This window comes from Nomia melanderi, chromosome 11, assembly GCF_051020985.1.
Source record: "Nomia melanderi isolate GNS246 chromosome 11, iyNomMela1, whole genome shotgun sequence".
Classification (NCBI taxonomy): domain Eukaryota; kingdom Metazoa; phylum Arthropoda; class Insecta; order Hymenoptera; family Halictidae; genus Nomia; species Nomia melanderi.
The window spans coordinates 2504692-2523485 of record NC_135009.1 but is presented as its reverse complement, the minus strand read 5'-3'; the positions used below and the strand labels follow the sequence as shown (position 1 = coordinate 2523485).

The following is an 18794-nucleotide window of genomic DNA, read 5'->3' as shown; positions in this document are numbered from 1 at the left end:
TCGGATCTGGAATTTTGAGATTGACTACTTGTTTAGTCGCAACGTAACCTTCGCAATTAATACAATAGTACTGCCATTTTTTTAAATTTATAAAAATTCATATGTAAGACCATAGTTCTGTAATACCTTATGATATTTTGGGCTTTAATCGTTTGCACTTGATTTATTTTTAATGTTGTTGGGTGTAAACCTGTATTTATTTTCAGGGAAATGAATTAAAGTAATTTATAGCGGTAGAATTCGTCATCTCCAACATGACATACGAGTGCAAAGGGTTAAATTCGCTTTGATATATTTGAATAAACATGGAAATAAAGTGTTTATATTGCATTTCCATAAATATGAAGTTACAGTACGGAGATCAGTAGTGAAATTCATATCATGGTTCAATTCAGTGTCCCCTTCTCGTGAGCCGCTATTTTTAACATTATTTCAAAAGAGAGACCAGTGACTTTCCATTTGAATGGGAAATTTTGTGTAGGTTCAGTCTTGCAGAAGTAGGACGAGATAGTGTACTTAGGTCAGTTCTGTATTTACGGTTTTCAACTTAAAATCCTATGGCCATTTCTGACTACATGTACAAAGTGCATCAGCACATACAGTCGTAACTTTATCGATGAATTCAGTATATTAAAATAAGAAAAAATTCATGCAAACGTTCATTCTATTTAACTATTATTTTCGAGTTACAGAAACATTAAATAATTTTTTTAATAAACTCAGATTTTCGTTTATGTATTTATAAACAATGCTCGAAATATCATACACTTTTTTTATGATTACCATGTAAAAATTGCCTTGTAATGTTTCTGAATTCTTCAGTACATTCAGATTTAACGGTAGTAGGTGGAGGAACGTACTTAACATAATTTTGTGGTAGTTTACACTTGAAATGATGATCACGAATTATACAACTGTAGAAATAATAAATATATACCCAATGGACGGTCTTACTAAATGAAACGTCGTTTTAACAGAACGTTTGTCTGTAAAATGTTTTTCTAGTAGACATTTATTTACGAAACATGAAAATATTTCAGAAAATAAAAATTAATTAGTAAATTATATTGTTAGAGTTATTGAAACAGTGTCGTTCAATGCTAGAATTACCGAGCAGTTAAATTGCAATGTTGCAATGGTTTGCATTTTATCCTACAAATTGCAAAGTGCATTTATAAAGATTTTGATTGACTTATAATTTATAATACGTATTAATAAATTTATTTATTTGATCATTTCTAAGGAAAACATTTCAGATACAGATTAATCAATTGAATACAAGATAAATGTATGCGATATAATAAAGTTTAAAATATTAAGTTAATCAAAGAAATGAGAATGTTAAGGTAGAGTATGAGCTATTTATATTCTCTAAAAAATTGTAAACTAATTATTAATCAATCATTAATACCTCAAAATATTAGATGAACGCAAATTTTAACTTGCCACCTATGCAGCTCAACCTTCCTTGATCACTTAGTTACTACAAAAAATGGATACAAGATGGATAAATGTATTTAATCAGCCACATCCTCTACATCTTATTTAAACAGATTTTCGTGTCGAATTATCAGAGTAAACTTTTAGGTGTTGTATTAGCATATTATCTGATATGTTACTGCAATTCTAGTTGATATGTATTACGGTTCCCAATATGACGCATGGTCATATGCATATAGATGGCATTTCTAATTTGACAAAGCAGTATTTTAATACTTTACCCACCGGGATCTGAAAAATCAGATTTTCAATAGCAACGTTTATGAGATCAATTTTTTGAAAATTTTTTGAAATTGGTACTTATGGAGTGAATAAAATATTGTATAAATTATGTTAGTGTTCCATATTGATTATTGTATTATAAGCTCTTCATACGTATCAAATATTTTGAAATTATTCTTCTCTATAATAAATCGAAGCACAATCCGTGATCAAAAAATGAAGACCACCCATAGTTTTCTGGCAGTAATCGTGGAAGTAAAAGGCCAAAATGTAATTAATATTAATTTCTATTAACAACTTAAAGATGTAAATATATATTACATATTTTCATAGTTATATATAATGTTCTATAATCGCGAGTTTATTGTTCGAGCAATAAAATTTTTTTTATATTCTTCACACATGAACCTTATTGAAAATGTCTGGTATTTACTGAAAACGTCTCACCTACCGCTACAGTAGCAGATTTAAAAACAAAAAATTGTTGAAATTTTGCAAGATCATCCGAAAGTCAAAGATATAGTATCAGTAGTTGATCATTTTTCAGGAAAACGTAAAGAATAAAGTTTTTAAAAGTAATAATCTTTCAATCAAGGGGCGATAGATATGCTACTGCATCTACCGACCTAATTCCGAAACACTTTTACCTGAATTAAATTGTTTATCGTAAAATTTAACAATTTATTTCATTGACGTTAGTTGTATGCCTCTGTACTGTAATTTCTTTAACGTTGTTAAGAAACGGTGTATAATTCATGGTAAGAAATTAACTTCTTTTCATTTGTATTTGTCCTTTTACTTGTAATTTCTCATAATCGTTGCAAATAAACAATATTAAAGTAATCACCTTTAGTGTTTTTGATTTTCCTGTAAGTGATCAACTGCTGACTAACATATGGTCAATTACTAGTTCTCTCGTTTTAAAGGATGATCAACTTCTAACGCAAGTATTGAATTTTCAAAAATGTCTATCAAATTTGGACAGTATAACTATTTCAAAACAGTTCACTTCGTTACATAATGCAAGAAGTTCAAACACCACTTTCACGCATAGTCTCTGTTTAATAAAAAAGCAAGCGTTTACTATTATTCACGCCGAAAATTTGTCTCACCTGGTCAACTACTGGTTATTTTACCTTATGTTGGAAAAAATAAATGCTATAGTAAAAATAAAGGGGGAAATATATATGCATATACTTTATTAGTTAATAAAACTTATTATTAAATTACGTTATGGCCTTCTAACTCCCCGTTACTGTGAAAAATGTTGAAAACTATGGATCGTCCTAATTTTTTAATACGTCTCCGGTGGTAGCAACGTGTTTTCATTCCAGCAAGCCGGTCGGTAAAGTATTAAATTCAGAACAGATATATGACTAAACTAGTTTATCGCGTGTCATAACTTGTTCATTCTTTGCGTCGTAACTCACAAACGAAAAAATTTCACCGAAGTTTGGCCTGCGCAATTCGAAAATATATAAGATATGCCTCTACTATTTCGGATGTCTGTAGTTGAAACAAAACAATAGATTCTTCAGGAATTAGGTATCATTTTTTTGAATATTTTAAACTGGTAGAATTAAGATAAATATGAAGAAGTGAGGCAGCAAAAAAGTAGGGTACATAAAAAATTACATATAAAATTATACTTAAAATTATATAAATTTAATCTTCCGCATATGTATGTAAATTTTCGTAAAAGCACAGAAAAAAAGTATCGTTGTAACCTATATTTCTTACACCATATTGTTACAAATGCCATAGACCTGCTTTAAATACACTACACATATATTTTATGCATAAGTCGTTCCGTATTTAAAATTTCTGCTTTTTATATTTTTTTATCTTTCGAGGCATTTACCCTGAGAAATTAACCCTTCGAGTGCCAGGGGAAATTTACATATTCGAAAAATGTTAGACAATTTTAAACAAAGATGCATGATCATAAACAGAAATCTATATTTCGGTTTTTTATATAAGTTACAATTTTCTTGACATTCTGATCCCTCTTCCCGTATGATCTTGAAACTCATACACGAATATTTTGAAAAATACTAAAATACTCATTATTTTGTTTAGTTTTTATTATTTGGAGTCATTATTTTAGCAAATAAGTAGCTTGTACAATAAAGAAAGGTGCGAATTCAAACAAATAGGTTTTTGGTAATATATTTCGTAGAAGATGTTTTTTGTGGTAGTCAATGTGTTAAAGTGAGTGTTGGGAGTCAAGAATATATTACATATCTTCTTAATAAATAGACAAATTTTCAATGAACGTGTTCTAAAACAAACACTGCTTACTTACATACATTATGCTCATTAAAGTTTACATTAAAATGAGAACAAACATTCAATAAACACTGATATTTATTACTATTCCTATTTAATCGATCAAAAACATTGATATTTATTACTATTCCTGTTTAATCGATCAAAAACATTGATATTTATTACTATTCCTGATTAATCGATCAAAAACATTGATATTTATTACTATTCCTGTTTAACCGATCAAAAACATTGATATTTATTACTATTCCTGTTTAATCGATCAAAAACATTGATATTTATTACTATTCCTGTTTAATCGATCAAAAACATTGATATTTATTACTATTCCTGTTTAATCGATCAAAAACATTGATATTTATTACTATTCCTGTTTAATCGATCAAAAAAATTGACATACATATATCTATTAGTGAAGCAAATTTCGTTACGTGGTCTGCTTTTACAAATGGTTCTTGATAGAGAGTGCATTCGATTATAGCATTCGCAATGTAACGGTGTATGGAAAATAATTTTTAAGAATTTGCCTTACCTTAAAGTCGATATAGCCGTTTTTGTCCATGTCGAATGTACGGAAGACGTGATCACAAAATTGTTCCGCATTACCAGATGGGAAGAACATTTTGTACATATCGACGAATTTTGCAGGTGTTAAGCAACCATTCGGACAATCTTGCTGTAACATTAAAGAAAAAACAAAAGTTTATTTCGTTTCCTTCCCTTAGGACTGTTCACTTTCATATAACACGATATTTCTGTATATATTGTTAGGGAAAAAGTAATCCATTATTTTTTCATGAGATGGTTGTAGTGATCGATATCTCGTAAAGTATCGATCACACAATTTCTGATTTATGCTCGTTGCAAAGGTGACATTTCGCATTAAAAAAATTCTTTTGCTGTTTTTTGTTTGGTCCATTCAGTTGTGAGTTACAGGGTGTTAAAAATGGAAGTCAACAAAGAGAAAATTCGGTACATTTTACAGTTTTTCTTTGATAAAGGCGAAAATGCAAGCCAGGCGGTTGAAATTGTGAATGATGTTTATGGTGCCGATACGACAATATCATGCGAAAATGATCGTAGTCAAAGCGCGGTGAAGCAGCTAAAACGGTGGCCAAACCACGACTAACGGCGAGGAAGGTTCTGCTGTGTATTTGGTGGGACTGGAAAAAAATCATTTATTATGAGTTGCTTCCATACAGTCAGACACTAAATTCGGATGCCTACTGTCAACAACTGGACCGTTTGAAGCTAGCGATTGACCAGAAATGGCCAGAATTGGGCAACAGGAGGGGTGTTGTGTTCTACCAGGACAACGCCAGGCCACACATGTCTATAGTGACTCGCCAGAAACTCCGGGAACTTGGTTGGGAAGTTTTGATGCATCCACCATATAGTCCGGACCTGGCACTAAGCGATTATCATGTTTTTCTTGTATTGCAAAACTTCCTTAGTGACAAGAAATTGGCATCAAGAGAAGATTGTGAAAATCGATTACTAGAGTTTTTCGCCAATAGGAACCAAGCATCTATGAGAAAGGCATTATGAAGCTACCTTTAAAATGGCAACAAATTATAGAACAAAACGGTGTTCACGTAAAAATAATGGATTTCTTTTTCCCCAACCTAATATTATTAAAATGTTCCACAAATTCGTACTGATCTTCATCTTAGTATTTACATCATCACCTGTCTGATTTATACAATCTCCATATGGATATCTCAACGAACTGTGTTAACATTGCAATTAAAATATTCTTAATTATTATTTACAATGACCATACCTTCGAGTCGTTTTACCAATAAAACATTTGTACACTATTTGAAATATGTTCCCATTGCCGTAGTATAATTAATAACATATTTTTGTATACACCTTATATAAATTATTCCTGAATTCAAGTTTTCCTCTAGTATAACAAATGATTTGAGGGAGTGTTCTCGTTTCAACCATTAAACCTATTATTTAATAACTTTGTTGATAATCATAATAAGTACATGAAAATACGCATGTAAAGTTCTGAGTTCCTAATGTCATCACGTTTCAATCCAATCATAGTTTAAGAATTACCAAGAACCGATTTTTTCCAATGAAATCCTCATTTAACGTTATCTTATATTATCGCTTATGGCACGGTTCCATTCAGACGAAAGCATTTAGCGCGTAGATTGTCCACTCAGACACAGATTACCAATTAATATACAGTATGCCTGAAACGATCTGTGTTTGAATAGATCCGTCAAGCTACATATAAATGTTTATGTACTTAAGTACTTCTTATAAAAATCTTTTGCCTAAACCATTTTGTGATTGTTTTGTAATCGTTTTGTGTTCAACTCCATATAATAAAACCATTTTTATGTGATACAATTGTAGTGTCGCATAGGAAATACAATAAGACTGTTAACACTTTCAGTGTAAGGTCGGTTAATACATACATACAGTTCGCCTCTTCCGAGCTGAGCGGTGATCGTAATGGCTAAGTGGATTGGGAGGCAAGGGGAATCGGTCGATTCGGCCAATAACAAGGAACGTGCCGAAACTAACAACCGGGCCGAGCGCGGCGATTGGACGTCTCCTTTTGCGCCCTACCTGCTTAACCCTAAGATTGCCGCTCAGCTCGCAAGAGGTGAACTGTACGTACGTATCGAGTAGAAGGTACTACTGATTGCTGAAATCAACGAAAAATTGAAACGGGAAAGTTATTTATCTTTAGAAGATAAATTGATATATGTAAATAGTTTCTAAAAAAATCTATTTGTTTATATAATGTATTCATTTTTCCAGTAAATTAATATCTTTTGGTACAAATTTATGTGTAATTTTGCAAACAGCATTTTTTCTAACAAGGACGTTTTAAGCATCTGATTTGGTATGTAAAGTTTCATGAAACATCAGAACATGTTATGTTTGATAAAAAAAGAACTTCGAATATACTAATGGTATGTTTGTACCTATAGTTTAATGGTTACATTGTGAACATACACCGTTTAAAGATGTTTGCCCACCGGTTCAACGAACAATGAAGTTAGATTTCTTTTTAGTGAAAAAGATACGAGTGGATAATTGTGCTATTATAAAAATAAATGTACGCAATCGGAAGGAAAGGATAAACTAGAGTTTACGTATAATCGAATATTTTTCGAGCAGTAATGTATACGATGTAGAGTGATTTTTTTAAAAATAACATTAATGTTAATAACTATTATTCATGTAAGAATACACAAGATGTATTACTTAATCTGAACATTGAAATTATTTTCGTTGTTACTAAAGACTATTTTTATACAGATAATGACGAAGGAAAGCGATTTATTTTCAGAAAACTAATGAATTCTTGCTTTTGATATACGCAAAATACTACTTGCATTGAATTTTATATACTTGAAAGAAATGAAAATGTATTATTAGAATTTTCGTTTTTACTGTACCCGGTAATTTCTGTCGAACGTCTTAGCTAGGATCGATTTGTGAAGTACTGCGTGTGATTTACGGAACGCTCTCTATATCTTTTATCTTTCCTCGGGGGCTACGTTGAAGTGTCATGTGGAAAACGACGATCTTGGTGGTATCTGAGGTAGTCTACCAGTACGAAGAACTGTGAGATAACTTGACTCATATACGATGCACGATCCTATGGGGGGATAATCATTCGCAAATGACACGACGCTAGGCTATGTGTAATAACCGGCATGGGAGTCCTTGCCTCGACACCCCAAGCCACAGGCAAGAAGGGTGTTTGATTCCCTTTATTCTGCGCCACCTGTAAAAGGTACGACCAATGTGATGGCATGGGGGTGGTCCTAGATTACTGCGCGATGTGCTCACACCTACCGTGTGGGTTGCGGTTATCGCACTCGCGTACCCTCCAGCTGTTTCTATAGAATTCCAGAGAGAACTCACCCCGATCAGTACCAACATACAGTTACTGACAAAAGTGTCTGCTCACTTATATGTTGTATACATTTAATAAATGATAAACTTGGAATTACTAGGTATAGCTTTTGGGGCTGTTGTTTTTACTTACAATGATGCTTGCTTAAATTCCACAAAATCTGCTCCGCTAAATTCCACAGCACCATCCCCACTCTTCCCAACACTACTAATTATCTCGAGCTCAGTGTAACGTGATCTCAGTAGACAGGGACAGAAAATGAATACAATGAGCAGAACGGGATAGACACAGTCAGTTAAGCATCGTGGGTCGAGGCGCGGGATTTTAAAGCGACGTCGCTCGCGTTAAATATAAACATGCAATAAAGAAAATTTCAATTGCAATAATTTTAACCTTATCTTCTCAGTCGTAGTACCGATACAATGTCGAAATTTTTCTCATTAAAATAAGTCCAAACACAACGTTAATCGGTCTAGCTTTATCAATTTGGGGGAAACGATCCTTTAATTTCGTTAATGACGTTAAATCGGTAAAACTAGTCCGATTTCCATCATGTTTGGGCTTATTTTAATCACAACAATCTCGAAAATTCAGTAGCATTACATTTGAGAAGGTAAGGTTAAAATTACTGCAATTAAAATTGTCTCCATTGCATATTTACATTTGACCCGTGCGGCATCACTTTGAAGTCCAGCGTCTCGACTCTCGATGCTGGCCGAACTGCGTCCATTCCGTTTCCGCTCAATATATCGATTCTCTGCCTTTGTGAGGCTATGCTAGAGTCGATTCCTGGAAGAAAATAGTTTCCTTCTGTCTTTTTTTGCTCAGTTATATTTCACTGGTGTGACCCGAAATTGTGGAATTTAAGCGAGCATTACTATACAGCGTTACGTATAAAGAACATTTTCCATATGACTCTCTTCAGTCTCTGGCAGAAAACGTCCTAGATAATCTCCCCTAACTCTTTATATAAGTAACCAAAGCTACGCTCTGAATTTTACTGGGAAATAGAGCATCTGGAATGTTACTCAACGTAACTCTGCCAGTACTGCATACAGGCATCCCTACTCCTTTTTTAAGGTATATAAACACGTTCATTTTCACCCTTGTCGGTTCAGAAACGTAGAAGTCTTCATGAAGTGACGTCGGTCAGAATCGTATAGTCACCCATGAAGTTACGTTGGTCAAGATTTGTGTAGACTCTAAGAGTGCATCTATTGAGACTTTCATTGATTTATAATTCCGTCTGCGCATTATTAAATGAGATTTTTTAATAATTTCTCAGAGAAATATATGTTATCTTTTTAATCATTGCAAAAAGAGGAAATCAGAATTGAGTTATTTTTACTCGTATGGTAGTTTCAGTGTTAAATATTTCGGAGATTCGCCTATGGACCGGTAAGAAAGCGCAGTGTTGGTAGTTCGTGATTGACTTCCTTGCCTCAATCGATCCTCGTTGAAGAAAACGCTCTTGGAGAAAGAGAAAAGATATAGATGGACAGAGAGGAAATCGAGAAGAAGAGAGAAGCTACGAAACAGGGAAAAATAGAGGCGTAAAGAAGAAATAGTTTTTGGAAAACGCAGAGACGTACACAGTATTGCGACTGTTACAAAAGGTTTTCCCAACTTAGTAGTTCTCTAAATTTAAATTGGGTTCGACCACGAAATCATACTATCCTGTAGCTCCCCAATTTCGCGTTGGGTTCGTTCACGTCCTACAGTTCCCCGGTTTCGCGGCAGATTCGTCTGCGAATTAACCAACCTCTCAACGGCTGCCCAATTTCGCATTGGCTTCGTTCGCGAAGTTGCGACCTCCTTCAGCTCCCCAATTTCGCATCCGGTTCGTCTGCGCTTGACGCCATTCATAGATATTTCTTGATCACGCATGAAGATCGTTCTCGCCATCTATAACCCTAGCGGCTTCCTCTTTACGCATCAAGTTCGACGCGTACCTAACTAATAAATTGAATTCATGTTCCAAGGAAGATAACCCTCCACGTGGCTTCACGCGCTGCTCGAAGCCCTGCCTTGTAACAATAGTACAATGATGCTCGCTTAAATTCCACAATTTTAGGAGACAGGAAGAAAATATTTTCTTCCAGGAATTGACCCTAGCATAGCTTGACATAGGCAGAGAATCGATATATTGAGTGGAAGCGGGATAGACGTAGTCCGACCAGCATCGAGAGTTGAGACGCGGGACTTCAAAGTGATGCCGCACGGGTCAAATGTAAATATGCAATGAAGAAAATTTTAATTGCAGTAACTTTAACCTTACCTTCTCAAATGTAGTGCCAGTGAATTTTCGAGATTGTTGTGATTACAATGTGCCCAAATACGATGGAAATCGGACTAGTTTTACCGACTTAATGTGATTAACGAAATTAAAGGATTGTTTCCCTCAAATCGATAAGGACAGACCGATTAACGTTGTGTTTGGACTTATTTTAATAAGAAGAATTTCGACATCCCATCGGTATTACGATTAAGAAGGTAAGGTTAAAACCCCACGCCTTGATCCCGACGTTCGACGGACTACGTTTATTCCATTTCTGCTCATTGCATTCGTTTTCAGTCCCTGTCTACTGAGATCACGTTACACTGAGCTCGAGATAATTATTAGTGGGGGAAGAGTGGGGATGGTGCTGTGGAATTTAGCCCAACAGATTTTGTGGAATTTACGTGAGCATCACTCTAGTATTTAATTGCGAGATGATGAAAATTTTAAAGTGCAGTGACATTATCGACTATATTTTATTGTTATATGTTTAATTATGTAGTTGCTGGTAATATGTCTCTTCCTGTGTCCGTTTTTTCCCAAGTTTTAATGGTTTTTTAATGGACAAAAATTTGACGGAGGGTAGAGAAAGTCTTTAACACATTTCTGACCGTGAGGAACTTATACTTATACTTAGGTTGTTATAATAACAATGAAGGGTAATATAAAATTGAAAACTTTTCTTATAAGATTAGAAGAAAATTAAAGGTATAGACAAAAATTCTAAATCAAATGACTCTCCCAAAAAGATGGAAATGAGCATGTTACTTTCAGGAAAATATTAGCAAAGCAAATAAGAGAAATCGATTGAAATTCATTCGCATAACTCATATGCAAAGGACGAAAATAGTACAATGATACAATTTTTGCAGACGAAAGTAAATTTGATGTGCCTCATTCAGATGGGCGGGCCGTACTATTGCGCAAACGAAACACACAATTGCATGCGAGGAATTCATGACCGACTTTTACGTATGAAAATGTGTTTTTGTCTAGGACTGCATTTCGAAGAGTACAGTGCGTAGATTAAATTTTATTCATTATATTACGGACAAAAACTAGTTTTTAAATATTTTAAAAGGTGTTTTCGTATAAAATGATATTAAAGTGGTTGTTCAGAATAATTTAAAATTCTATCAGAAGAATAACTTAAATATACAGTACGAGTGCATCTAAATAATTAGGTACATATATAAATAGATCTTTGAAATGAAATCCAATTGAAAATATTTTTAAATGAACTGCAGCACATAAAGATTATACATGCAAATTCCAATACAGAATATACAAATTTTCATTATCTGGAAAGAAGTTTTCATTATCTGAAATTTCAATATCTAAATGAAAAGACAAGTTTTTATTTAATCAGTATCTATTGTTATAAAATATAAAATACTCTTTATCTATTATTTACAATATTTTACTTAATATAATACTTTTGTCCCAAAATAATTACGTATCTTTTTGGTTAATGTCAGTGTAATGCTATTTTTATATCAGTAATTAAAACGTCAGTAAATAAATTAAAGATTACTTATAAACACATTCTACATCAGAAATGTAAGTATCTGATTATTTTCGTTATTCACTACAAATACGAAGCTATGTAGAGAAGCAGATGGAGTTCGTTAAATATTACTCATTTTAATTACACAGCATTCAAAAATCACTATGAAAGTAAAAAGTATATTCAATGAAACATAGTAATCTTAATCGAAATATTGAGATGTTTCTAAACGCATATTACATTTTTAAAATTACATTTCTAAAATCTTAAAGTTATAAATAAAATACGTTGCTACCGAATGAAAAATGTAATTGAAGTGAAAGAATAACATACGAATGTTAAAAATAAATCTGTAATTAATTTCAGAAGGTGATCAAGATATTTAGTTTGGTGAAATCGAATTTTTAGTCACTGCACGCGAGATATTTAGATATTCTAGCTTAATCGAGAGGACTACTAGCCGTCCTTGAGCAAATCGAACCTTCTCAGGCTTGCCACTCCCGTTCATTCTATCAGATTAAACTTTATGCGATGTCATTTGTCTTGAGCTTTTGAAACAGACAGTATTGCCCCCATTACCATTTCAGCGATACTGTTCCCGAATCCTTGGAATGCCGGTCGCACAAAGCGGTCAGGGTTTATTTATTCCAACTTGAGTTTAAAACCTCCTTTCTCCAAGTCGATAAATCGACGAGATGTAAAAAAAAAAATAGCAATCATTGATGGAAACGATCATTTTTTCAATTTAATAATTAGTTTCAGTTTAACGAATTTAATTCTAGTTCCATAAATCACGTAAGAAACCCAGGGGTAGATTTTTTTAAGCAACCGAGATGGGAATAACTCTATTAGGATTCAATTATCAGAAGATATGCGTTCACTTTGGTTCGAGTCTCAGTGCATATTATTCCTTTTTAACTGATTTAATCAACTGAAATAAGCTATTGAACGATTAATCATATTTACCATTACATTTTATTTTAGATCGAACTATGAAGTATTTTATAAATATATTTGTGGTTAATAATAAATGGGGTTTATTTAACAGAAAAGATATAATTGTATAAAATAATCATTCTTTGACTGAGTAACATTTTACATTGACTGAGTAACAATTCGAAAGATACTGAAAGTTATATCTGAAACGAAATCCATTAATTTTTGTCATTTAATCGATGATGTTCATGATTTTATATTATATTGATAAAAAAATAACTAACTTTTTAATACATAGTACGACATCTGTTTATATACTCCATGAACTCTTCGTTAGTAAATGACAGAACTTTTACATTTTTCAAAATATCAGGTTGACTCTTTTTACCGCAACAAGTTAACCAAGATAAAGTAAACAGTATGCTCATTTTATTCCTAACATCCTAAAAGCTTATAAAGTAGGTACATATTTATTCTACAGAGTGTAATAAAACTAACAGGTCACTGTTATAAGAGGTGAATGTATACTCTTATATTTGAATCAGTGGACATTTCACCCTTAATTCGGGTACTATTTATCATTTTAGTCATTTTTAATTGTTTCCGAAACTAAACACTAGAAATGTCATTATTTCAGCAGTGATAAAAAAGCAAAATCTGCAGTCAAAAGAATGCTTTCGAGAACAAAACATTGAATTTTTCAAGTAAAATAAATAAAAAGAGTAAGATTCCATATTTGTTGTTGTGTCATAAAAATATATCTTTTCTTTCAGTTTACTGGAGGTAAAATGTATCAGTTTACCCTCACACGTAGGTAACATATGTATTTAGATTTATAAATATGTATGTTATATTGTACCTGGGATTTGAATAAATGGGAAAGGCGCGTAAAAATTTCAAAAACCAGTCACGTTATATCTGGTTTTCATGCTTTAGAAAGAAAAATGATAAATCGTTTCCATCCATCTATTTCAATGCAGTGGAATTTTGTATTCTCCAGGTCTGCTGCTTGTATATGTATACCAGAATCGAACTATTTTTAAATTCTCGCTTGCTCGGTATAATCCTTCTTTGTTTTTGTAATAAGATGATAATAAATTGCCACTTAATGCGGGTAATGATAAAGAAGCACCAATTATTCTCAATTATCCTGCAATGTATAGCTAGCTATGAAACGCAACATAGAAAAAACTGTACTGTTTTCTGTGTTTGTAACAATAAACCCCATAATGATATGAACGAATGCATTGTGAAGATTAATCATGAAGTTTAACTATTTTTTAAGTTTTTGCTCAGTAAAAAAAATTAAAGCATTTGACAAATTAAACACAGAACGTTGCAATTTCATTTTTACGAAGTATCTACTCCTAATAAGACTAACGCAAGAAATGGTCGTTTAGAATCATGTAAGCCATTTGCCAAATCAGCAATAAGAATAATACAGATGGTGTTCCGTCATAGAACATTTGTCCTTCTATACATGGGACGCCCACATTTTTTATTTTTAAATTTAGCACTCTCCTTTTCTCCTGACACGTTGGTGTCCTTTTCATTCTTTCAATTTTCGTCTAAATATCTGCAAATTCTTGACTGGCCAGCGCATTCGTTCCTTGAGTTTCTTAACACTGAGACTAGCAGACGGGTCAAAGTAACGCATTCCTGATTTCTTTCTTTTGCAATTATTAAAAAGATAACAGATGTTTCTCTGAGAAATTACTAAAGCAATTAATTTAACCATACGCAAACTGAATTGTAGATCAATTAAAGTTTCAATAAATGTACTCTTGGAATTTCTAGAAAGAAATTTCAAAAAGTCAATTTAACTGCTCAGTAGTTTTAGTGTTAAATTCTTTCATTTCCACAAAAACAGTTTCTTTCTTTTCATATAACTTAACCTCTTAATTGGGGAATTAATCAGTGTGAAGTTTAAAAATGTCTTTTTTCTGGTACGTATTTTTCTTCGCGCATTCACGGAATTCTACGTTATATCCATTACGAAAAGCATGACGATGTAAACTAGAGGTTGAAAATAGTTATGATATCGGTTTCAGTTCTTGAAACAGTTAAGGAGGACCAAACTGGAGTCGTAATTATTATTAGATATATCAGTTCTGAGTTATAACGATTTCGATTTCAGTCTTATAACTGTTATTTTTTGGTTCTAAAAGAAATGTACACTGAGGAACCGATAACTTTAGATGTTGATATCTTGATAATGGCTTACACGTAAAATTTCATTTCTACAATTTAGAAACGTTTGAATGTTGGCTTCAAAAATATGGTATAGAAACTATAAGATTCTATTTAAAAATTGTGACGTAGCATTAGCAGGACGTTTCAAAGTCACGTCACGGTCAGAAACCTCCCATTGTGAAAACTCTTGAGTTTTGAATCCATGTGTACTGGGATTTTTTATACAGTTTAGTGAGTTGTATACGCTCTATTATTTGTGCATCAGAATTTATAAACACCCTGTGTAATAGTTTCAAACAGTTATATTCAGAACCTGTTCAACCCCTGGAGTAATCAGTCTTCAATATATGTATATCAATTATTAAACTTGCATGATATGTACACGTCGCGTGTTATCTCGTGTTTTCATGCCTAAATATTGTTAATCGGTCACGAGTTAACTCGTGTTTGCACTGCATTATCTATTTAAATCTTTGGAACGCAGAGCAATAGAGAATATTGCAAAAGCAAAATGTTGAAAATTATATAAATGATACGTCCAAAGTTTTATTTCAATTTATTATATATACACAAGTATACTGAAGTTTATTTAGTTTGTTTCACTTTCATATTTAATTATAGAATAATAATCGGTCACATGCAACAGCTTCTGTGTAAAATTACCGGTCAACGATGTATTAATACGAATATGACGGAATTAGGTCATACCCAGTTAAAAGGTTAATGCATCTAAATAACAAACGGTATTTTGAATTGTTTCGCAATCAGTACGCCAACGCTCTCGTTCACCCGGTATCCATAGCTGACTCGCGGAACAATATTTGCCGCCATAAACCCTTACCGTTGTGAGACACTTCGAAAACTTGACATTATCGATTCTCCTACTTCAAAGTGAAACCATTGTGCGAAGCTAGTCAGTCTGCGAAAATTACTCGAATGATTAGCATAGTTTCAAACAATCGCTTGTAACGCATCAAATCTTCCATTTTACACATAAGATTTCATCGCTGACAGACACTTACATTTCGCAAGTTACTTTTCACGTTTGCGTTTCATCCGATTAAATCCACCACATTCAAAGTTACTATTTCCTGTCTGTTTAACAGTTTGAGGAAATTCACGCGAGTCACTGTAGAGAATATTTCCACCTTTCAAAATAAACTGGTTGCGTCCTCCGAAAAATTACGCGTGAATAGACGTTGATATTACATGCTGGACTTTCATAAAGTAAAGAAAATGACTTACAAAGTTACCCTGTATGAAATTATAAGTTACCAATACTACAAGTGTGATTAGAGTTCCTTCTACAGAGTTACAAAATATTTTTGTTTGGACAACAAAAATGTTCTATTTATTTTGTAATGAGTAATGTGTTTGTTCTTAGATAGCGTGAAATTACACTCTAGATTTTTATGCGTTTATGGTTAAAAATGTAAAGTTACAAAGAATGTTTGTGACACGAAAAAACAAATAACATACGGAAAGTGTAGTGCCTTTTACAGTATTTGTCAGGAAAGATCACGTCCTATCGTAACGTTTTTTAATTGTATTCTTGGAAAAGTGAATTTGCATAATGATTCGTAGTTTACATAAAATTTAAGATACTCCGAACGGAAGATTTAAGTTTTGGTATATCATGTCGGATCAATTTAAACTCATGTTTTCGAGAAATTCGTTGCCCAATAAATGTTAGTTCAAATGTCGTAATTGTTGATTATCAAAAAATATATATAAAGCATAAAATAAACGCTTTTCATTCATATTTTACTTCATTTATGTTTCTTTAACAAAGAAATTTTAGAGTTTAAAATAATAATTACTATAAACAACAGGACCATATAAGTGATAAAATAATAAAAGAAAATATGTGTGGTTATGACTCAATATAATCCGATATGAAACTGTAGGATTATTGAACCGACGCCACAGTGGGTTATTTATCCGACCTGGACGGCCAAAATTAACCCTTTGCACTCGAGAATATTTTTCTCAATAAATATTCATTATTTTCTGATGAAATGTCAATGATATTTTTTGCAATTAACATAAAGAAATACCTTAAATAAATTAAGTTACAGTACTATGTTATTTCGATGTTCCATGTGTTCGTACATTATATAAAATTTAATATTGAATCTTTAATTTTACAATTTTCTTGGGGCAAATCAAACGGCGACCGAAAGGCGCCTTTCGAGTGCAAAGGGTTAAAGGCAGGTTTATATCGACTTTCTACAAGAAAACACGGGAATTTAACATAATAATGAACAATAATATGTAATTATATGGCATATAACAATAAATTTATTTATATAAATTGTACATAATTTCATATATTTATATATCATATATTACGTGATGTAGTATATAATAAAATAACATATAATACATAATAATACATCATAAATAATATATAATTGTTTAATTTTTTTGATTTTTTGTAAACTTTCCATACCAATGAGGAAAATTAAAAGATCATAAAATTTCTATTGAAAAATTGTTGAAGATGAAAGTGATATAAATTTATAAGAAAAAAATTTGTTTCGAAGCATCAAACTTAACAACCTTAGAAAGTGGTTTTCCGAAACATTGCAGATCGCGAAACACTCGCGCAGTCACCTGATTTGCGACCCACTGCGGTAACAAAATACTTTAGAATAAAAAGGCGGACATACGCGGAAGATTTTATTTCTGAATAACAATCTTAAAACCGTACTGAATACAACTGTGCTTGAAAGAATACCGAGACGCATCCTAATCTATAACAAAATTATTCTCGAAGTAGTGCAACTGCAAGAAATATCAATGATATATTAGTTATGTTAAAATGTGGATATTTACATAAAGATTTATGGTAAAAAGGTAATGAATCATTAAAGGTAGAGTATGTACTTACCTGACAACTCTGATACTGAAGAAAAATGCGTACAACGTTTGCAAAACATACGAAAAGTGTTGCAAATAATTTCAAGAATAAAACGCGAAGTCAAAAAATACCCAACTGCCGGATAGTTCAGCACTTTCCGAGTGTTCCAAGGATAAACAATTTTGTAGAACATTGTTACTCGCATATTAAGCTATCTTAAATAGCAAAAATTTTATAGTTTAGGTAAAATTTTTAAAACGGACTTTTGGCCGTTCAAATCGGGTAAATGACCCACTGTATGTCGTGACGATTCGTCGGTATTTCGGGAGTTAAGGGGATATTCTCTTTTAACCGGTTAACTGTAGAATTTAGTTTCAAAAATCTCTCGTTCTGCACGCAATAAAATGAAGAAATGAAGCGTGTACTTGTCAAACACAGAGCGAATACACCTAGGGTATATTTTAATGAAAAACCAAAGCAAAACGAAGAAGAATTATATATTTATCTGAACAAATAAATTGTTGAAAGAATTAGTACCATTTCAAACTTTAAGCTGACGTGTATACTTGTATCAAACGTAATTAATTGGTTAAAGAAGTCGTTTCTCGGTGACTTTGAAATTAATACACGTGTATATTTCAAGAGAATGCAGTAAAATTTTTGTGCAATTTTTATGCATATTAATTAAGATACTAAATATTAAGTGTACTATTTGCTTTTATACGTCTCCAACGTTTAAGGCATATATCTGACATATCTTACAATTAATAGTTTTTAAATCGATTAGGTAATTCAGTTTTTCCGTGATAAAATGATGGAGTGAATCGGTGCAGTATATAGGTCGTTTTAACTCTTACAACGGCTCAACAGTTCCTTAGTCATAATGGAAATGTTGTTCAACAGAGACAATTCAGTGTATACCGGGGAACATTTATTTTGGAGTTGCTCCATCAATGTTTTCCACGCTCTCTCAAAATTGATGTTGGTGGTAAATTTCGTACGTGAGACTAGCTTTCAGACAGAGCATTTTTTCCACAGCACTCAGGAAAGGTACTTTAAAGTTAAGGTGGAGAAAGTATCGTAAAATGCGAGCCACTTTTCATATTGATCA

At 32.5% G+C, this 18794-nt stretch overlaps 2 protein-coding genes across 8 annotated transcripts in view; both read right to left on the bottom strand.

Annotated features, from left to right (window-relative positions):
* The window catches only part of Nca (neurocalcin homolog), a 484597-nt gene that overhangs the window by 51569 nt on the left and 414234 nt on the right, over positions 1 to 18794 (bottom strand). The window lies entirely within an intron of this gene.
* Positions 1 to 18794, bottom strand: part of LOC116435237 (neuronal calcium sensor 2) — a 158400-nt gene that overhangs the window by 23697 nt on the left and 115909 nt on the right. For all 6 annotated transcript variants that reach the window (XM_076372098.1, XM_031994626.2, XM_076372097.1 and 3 more), the window contains one exon: positions 4544 to 4687. In XM_076372098.1, the coding sequence (XP_076228213.1) occupies positions 4544 to 4687 (144 nt within the window). The remainder of the gene's footprint in view (positions 1 to 4543; positions 4688 to 18794) is intronic.